Raw genomic sequence first — 7,234 nt, 5'->3', positions numbered from 1 at the left:
CGATGCACTACTTGGATCTTTCCAGTTTTTGGATCACGTATCTGAAAAATGTGTATTTTTGGATTGGCCTTGACAACTTCATACACTGTAGACTCCCAAATGTCAGCTAGTTTACGTTTTCCTCGTTCTTTTCTGTTTACAAGTAGAACATGATCACCAGTATGAATTTGAAAGCCTTTTACTTTTTGGTTGTATTTCCTGGCCTGTCTCTTTTTTTCTTGACTTGAATGTTTCTGTGCTATACTTATTGCTTCCTGCAAACATTTCTCCATAGATGCAACAAATTCATCATGGCTTGTAACTGTCTCATCCTTTAATACACTTCTGAACAAGATGTCTACAGGCAACCGTGGGGTACGTCCAAACATAAGAAAAAATGGTGGATACCCTGTGGTTTCATGCACAGTGCAATTGTATGCAAAGGTCAGTGTTTGGATCATCTGTGGCCATTTACTTTTTGCTCTCGGAGTTAAGGACCTTAACATATTTCCTAGAGTACGGTTAAAACGTTCTGCTTGACCATTTCCCATAGGATGATAGGGTGTTGTGTGAGATTTTTCTACTCCAGCAATTTGTAGAAGCTCATTGATCAGTTCACTTTCAAAATTTGATCCTCTATCTGAATGTAATCTTTCAGGAAATCCATATATACAGAAGAAATTATCCCAAAGTTTACGGGCTACTTGCTTGGCTGTCTGGTTTAAACATGGGAATGCATGAGCTATTTTTGTAAAATGGTCTGTAACAACTAGAACATCAACACTTTCATTATTTCTGTCCTCAGCGGACCAAAAATCAATACATACAAGTTCCATTGGGTGGGTAGTAAGAATGGATTCAAGAGGCGCTCTTCCTTCTGGTTCTAGAGTTTTACTGACAACACATCTCTTACATTGTCTTACATATGTTTTAATATCGTCTTCCATCTGAGTCCAGAAAAATCTTTCACGCGCTAGAAAGTTTGTTCTGTCTTGACCTTGGTGTCCAGCATCATCATGGATTCCTTTCAGAACTTCCCTTTTTAGAGAAGAAGGGACCACAAACTGGTATCTCTTAATTCCAGACCTGTTCCTTGAAACTCTGTAAAGAATTCCATTGTCCAACTTGAGCTTATCCCAGTGCTTTAGCAATCTCAAAGTCTTTTGGGATTCATAAGAACGTTCCCTACGGGATGGTCTTCTCCCTCTTTGGACAAAGTATATGGCCCTGGAAAGGTCATCATCTTCACTCTGCTTAGTTTGAAGATCCTTTAAGGAGAACTTTGGAAGTGGAATTGATACTTGCTGTATCAGAGTATTCACTTTTGGTTGTATCAGTACTGTGTGGCGTATTTGACCATATGCAGGTTGCAAGTGGTTTTGCATTACTGCTTTAACTTCTTCACTTGTCATCAAACAGGAATTAGGGACTGTATGAAGTGGCGTATGCTCCACTCCTTGGACACTCACTGAAAGTCTAAATGATTCCTGAACTGCATCCTTATCAAAAGTTTGGCAAGTTTCCAACAGATCTTGGTAGGGTTCTGCTACGATTCTGTTGTTGATTCTTGTCTTTACAAATGGTTGACGACTTAGGAGATCAGCTGGTATATTCTGTGTTCCTGGCACATATTTCAAGTCAAAATCATACGGTGAAAGTTTGGCAACCCACCTCTGCTCACAAGCATCCAACTTTGGTTTGCTCATTATGTATGTGAGGGGGTTGTTGTCAGTCCATGCAGTGAAGCGGTGTCCTTTTAACCAGTGGCTAAACTTGTCACACACTACCCACTTTAGAGCTAGGAATTCAAGGCGATGTGCTGGGTACTTTGACTGGGACTTAGTTAGAGCCTTGCTAGCAAATGAAATAGGCTGGGCCCTCTTCCCGCATTCCGACATCTGACTAAGTACTGCGCCAAGTCCATCCATAGATGCATCTGTTGACAGGATAAAAGGCTTGCTAAAGTCTGGGTGTGCTAGCATCACCGTGTTTTGGAAATCTGCTTTCAAATCATCAAAAGCCTTCTGACACTCTATAGTCCAGTCTTCAGGGCAAATTTTCCTTATAATGGTTTTTCTTTGTCCATTTCTCTTTGACATATGCCTGCCTTGTTTTGGCTCAGCTGTTAACTGGTAAAGTGGCTTAGCTGTTTTCGAAAGTCCTGGAATGAAATGAGAATAATAATTTGCTAGTCCTAAAAATGACCGTATTTTCTTTACTGATGGTGTTCTCCTATCCATCTCCATCAGGTCACTCACAGCAACATTGGTTATTGCTGAGATTTTCTCTGGGTCAGCTTTTATTCCTTCCCTTGTGATGAAATGTCCCAAAAACTTGACAGATTGCCTTAATAGTTTACATTTCTTGGGAGCTAGTTTCAGGTTATGTTCACTAAGCCGACTAAAGACCATCTCGATTCTGTCAATGGCTTCCTGTTCAGTCTTTCCAAACACCAAGAGGTCATCCAAATAACATAACAAACTTAGGTAATTTTGGTCACCGAAGATTGATGTCATCATACGGGCAAAAGTTGCAGGGCTATTGCATAATCCCTGTGCCATTCTGTTATACTCAAACAGTCCAACAGGTGTAATGCAAGCGGTGTACTTCTTGTCATCTTCGTGTATTGGAATGTTATAAAAACCTGATGTTAAGTCCATAGTGCTAAACCAGCAATTCCCACTAAGAGAAGCTAGAGCATCTGTTTGATTTGGTAAGGGATATGCATCCTTTATTGTACGAGCATTCAGCCACCTGAAATCTGTACAAATCCTGGGTTCCCCAGATGGTTTCCATGCTAAGACAAGTGGTGAGGCCCACTCGCTATTGGATTTCCGAATAATTCCCTTCTCCTCCATTTCATTCAAGACTTCTCGCATTTTTTGAAAATGTGCAGGAGGGACTCTTCGGTATGGAAGGCGAAAAGGTCGGTCATCTGTTAGTCTTATACGATGTATAAAGTCTTTGGCCTCACCACAGTCCAACTTCCCCCTGGAAAAGATCTGTTCATAATGAGTAATTAGTTCTCCCAGTTTTTGTTTCCAGAACTCTGAGACCTCACATAAATCTATATTCAACTCTTCCAAGCCAAGATTTTTCAGTACGATCCTCATATCTTCATGAGGTTTATACTCCTCAGGTATGGAACATTCTCTTTTCATAGAATTACCAGTGCAAGTATTTTCATGTACTGTGTGATATTGTAACAGCTTTGCTTTTTCCTGACAGTCCAGTTCAAAGTCTTCTAAAGCAATACAAGGGTGGACATCAGCAATTTTTGCCTTTCTCCGAATGGTTATTTGCTTATCAGATGTATTAATCACCTTCATGGGAATCCATCTGTCACCCCATAATGATGTAACTGAGCGCCCTACCAATACATTACGTGGGCAAGACTTGGAAGTAGTAGGCTCTATAATAACTGTGCTCCCAACTGATAAGCTACACTTCTCTGGGAGTTTACCCCATACTAAATGTTCCTGATGGGGTTGTAAGACAATACAAGTATTAAGCTTTACGGTGCCTACTTTCTCTGGGATCATGTCACCTTTCCATCGGCTTACATTAGCTAAAAGGTGTAAAAAGGAATTTGAATCTTCATCGCTATGCTTTTCAGGAGCCGCTAGCACTTTCCAAAAATTGTCATCTTTTTTTAGCTGATGGATAATATGTTTGATAACATTTGTACCAATAATTATATCATCAGTTTGCCCTGGCACCACTAGTATTGGCACAATCATTTTACAGTTAAACATTTCTAACAGTATTTCGTACTGAGCTCTTGGGTTTACTCTGTTGCCACCACAACCTACAAGTACAATACCACTTGGTGAACCAGAACATTGTTTTAGTAAATTAGCTTGCACTAATTTCTCCTCTACTTGTTCACTGATTGTACAGGCCATTGAGCCACTATCAATCATAGCATTTAGTTCACATTTTTCTTGAACAACAACAGTAGTATAGAACAAGTTGTCATATGGTGCGACCCTTTGTGTTCGTTGAAATACTACCAATGTCTTGTCAGTTATGGATTGAGCATGTTCCCTATAGCAATTCTCTAGGTCATGGACATCATGGGAAATTGGGGTTTGTGAATTTGTGCCCACACTACACCCCTCTACATGCAGGCTTTCTAGTTTAACTGATGTGTCAGTTTCCTTTTTGGACATTCCTGCCTCTTATGACCTGATTGCCAGCACAGGAAACATAAATTGTTCATCATACAGTGTGCTTTTGTAGAGTGTTTGCCATCTTTGCATATATCACAAGTATTGTGCCTCCTTGAATGGGTTAACCCAGCTGTTACAGGCAGCACCGGGTGCTGATAGGCCCCTTGAACTGGGATTACCTTCTCTAGCAATGTAATTAATCTCTCAACATTTGTATTATCTTCCTCTTTAATATAAGATGGAAGGTTCTCTTTTACTGGAGGTTCAGAAAAGTGGGAATCAGTTGATACATTTAAGATCTCCCCCTTCTTGCTAGCTATGGTTTTGACTGGCTTACATTCGGGCCTCAGTCTCTTGTCTCTATGATAACTATCCATCATTTCTTGAACCTCACCCACAGTCCACTTTTCAGCGGGTTTACACCTGAATACACACTGCAAATCTGGCTCTGGGCAGTGTCTAATAAACATCATTGCCACCTCGTGACCTGGGTCTTCCACACATTTCCCTTGCCTTTTTAAACACTCATTGGCAAGATCAATGACTTGATTTAAATGAATCCAGTAGTCTAGACTACTCTCACCAAGCTTTGGGAGTGTGGAATAAAAGTCTGCTAATGGGGTTGCGGAGGATATGGCTTCCCCAAAATGTTGCTTCAAGATACTGTAAATCGCTCTTGGGTCACGTTTAATATCTATAGATGGGTTATTTCTGACCCCAATTTTCACTAGTTCTTTTGCACGACCCATAAGTCTATCCATAATCTCTTTACCATGCTCAGCAAGTTGGTAACCCTTTTTAGTAAGGTAAGACTGCATAATTTCCTCCCATTCATATACAGTACATTTATCATTTTCATCTTCCCTAAATACAGGGGGTTCCTTTACTTTTGCATTGAGTATCCAATTTAATTTAGCCCACTCCTCAGTTTGCTTGTCACTCACTGGCGCAGTGTCACCAAGTCTGGTGTTTTGGGCTGCTAACCCTGTTATAATTGAGTGGCTAATCTGTTGTCCAACTTCTTTTATAAGATCGGACAAAAACTGAGGGTTTTCAGATGTACCCTGCATGTAGCTAGCTGCACCTCTGCAATAAGGGTCACTATTTTGTATTGTTCCTCCTACCTGTGCAGCGTGCTGATGTTGCAGTTCAGCTACACCATGACCAGTTAGTGCAGGTGAACCAGACCTGGTCAGTGAACTTTCAGGCTGAATTGCTGACATGCCAAAACTTAAATTTACATTACTTATTTTGTCACGTGATTGAATACCTCTTCCCCGTGGTGCAGGGGTTGATTGTAAGTGCCCTGGAGGTGTTGTGCGATGCTCAGACATATTGTCTTTCTATACCACTTACAGAGTCCTTGTAAAATAGTCTCTCAAACCTTTGAACAAAGTCCACTTATTTGTTTATCAGCTGCAGTTACCGCTGGCGAATATGAGAATCCTCACTGGTCACCGGTGCAAATCGATGAAATCCGGGTCACGGCACCAAATGTAACCCTCTGTTTCTGTCACACCGACCCACGTGGCCCTCTATTCCACACACTCCACCAGTGTAGGGGTTGTTACTGCAACAGGCATAAGGACTCGAACACAGGCAGAGATATCATAACTTTACAATGCTTTATTGATTGGCACTGTCTGCTGGGGACCTGTAAAACAGTAAGGAGAACGCTGCCAATTTCAGGTACATCACAGGCCACCAGCCCACCTCTTCTGTGGAACTAAAGCACTCAGGAACAGAACAGTGATCGTATAGTGGATTTTACATAACAGAGGAAGTTTAACATAAAGTATAAACATACCTGTAAAACAGTAAGGAGAACGCTGCCAATTTCAGGTACATCACAGGCCACAGCCCACCTACATTACAACAGGCAGTTAATTCAATACACCCCCACTGACATATTACAGGAAAATGTAAAGAAAAGCAACATAGCTAATATACATAGCACATTAGTATATAACAACCTCAGCATAGTACAATAAGCAGTTTATAACTGTGAGGATTACAGCATACAGGTTTTCTCATGGCAGACATTTTAGATCCCATGTGCTCTGCCTGTCTCCATTAATCACTTTGGGAATATGCTACAAACTACTAACCTGATAAAAGCATAATGCTGCTATAGCTGGAGGTAAGACAAGTTGATTCAGCAAAAGAATAACTCTTAAAATCAACCATAAAACTTTTGAGGTGATTAGAGCAGTAACAGACATCTTACCTCTTCTGTGGAACTAAAGCACTGAGGAGGGACCAGACCAAATGGTAGGATATAGACAGGGGGTAAGGGAAAGTCCATTAAGGATTGTGGTCTGGTAAAGATTCTGTTTAGAGTGTGGCTATGATCTTTCCCACAGAAGTTAGCTGCTCTGTTAGAACTATTTATTTCTTAACTAGAACATAATTAACAGTAAAACATTCAAAGGTATATTCTGCACTTTTGGTCAGTATTTTGGTACAGTCCAAGTGATTCTTCCTGTCAGGAATTTAACCTCTTGCAGATCTGAGATATTTGGCGAACATTTATATATTTAAGTTAACTGTGTTAACCGTGTTACATTAGAAAATCTGCCCCTTGTCTCTAAAAACTGTGCAAAATCCTCCATCAGACTAAAATGACATTTAGGGGCACATTTACTTAGCTCGAGTGAAGGATTAGAATGAAAAATACTTTGAATTTCGAAGGTTTTTTTTGGCTACTTCAACCATCGAATTGGCTACTTCGGCCTTCGACTACGACTTTGACTTCGAATCGAACGATTCAAACTAAAAATAGTTCGACTATTCGACCATTCGATAGTCGAAGAACTGTCTCTTTAAAAAAAACTTCGACTACCTATTTCGCCACATAAAACCTACCGAGCACCAATGTTAGCCTATGGGGACCTTCCCCATAGGCTTTCTAAGTAATTTCTGATCGAAGGAAAATCATTCGATCAATGGCTTAAAATCCTTCGAATCGTTCGATTCAAAGGATTTAATCATTCGATCGAACGATTTCTCCTTCGATCGTTCGATCAAACGAAATGCTGCAAATCCTTCGACTTCGATATTCGAAGTCGAAGGATTTTACTTCG

The 7,234-nt window shown here is 40.5% G+C and overlaps 1 protein-coding gene across 2 annotated transcripts; it reads right to left on the bottom strand.

Annotated features, from left to right (window-relative positions):
- Positions 1-3,256: 3,256 nt before the first annotated feature.
- Positions 3,257-6,714, bottom strand: LOC121393380. Of its 2 annotated transcripts, none has more exons than XM_041561824.1 (2): positions 6,379-6,714; positions 3,257-5,805 (listed from the first exon to the last, which is right to left on the bottom strand). In XM_041561824.1, exon 2 carries the CDS (start codon positions 5,483-5,485, stop codon positions 4,115-4,117), a length of 1,371 nt encoding a protein of 456 aa, XP_041417758.1. In that variant the 5' UTR covers positions 5,486-5,805; positions 6,379-6,714; the 3' UTR covers positions 3,257-4,114. The 2 variants fall into 2 exon arrangements, with proteins under 2 accessions (XP_041417758.1, XP_041417759.1); XM_041561825.1 differs by lacking the exon at positions 6,379-6,714 and adding an exon at positions 5,959-6,002 and having other exon boundaries at positions 3,257-5,885.
- Between the last annotated feature and the right edge of the window lie 520 nt (positions 6,715-7,234).

Source organism: Xenopus laevis, chromosome 4S (assembly GCF_017654675.1).
Source record: "Xenopus laevis strain J_2021 chromosome 4S, Xenopus_laevis_v10.1, whole genome shotgun sequence".
In the NCBI taxonomy this organism is placed as follows: domain Eukaryota; kingdom Metazoa; phylum Chordata; class Amphibia; order Anura; family Pipidae; genus Xenopus; species Xenopus laevis.
Note: the sequence above shows the minus strand (reverse complement) of the source record. Positions and strands in the feature narration are given on the sequence as shown.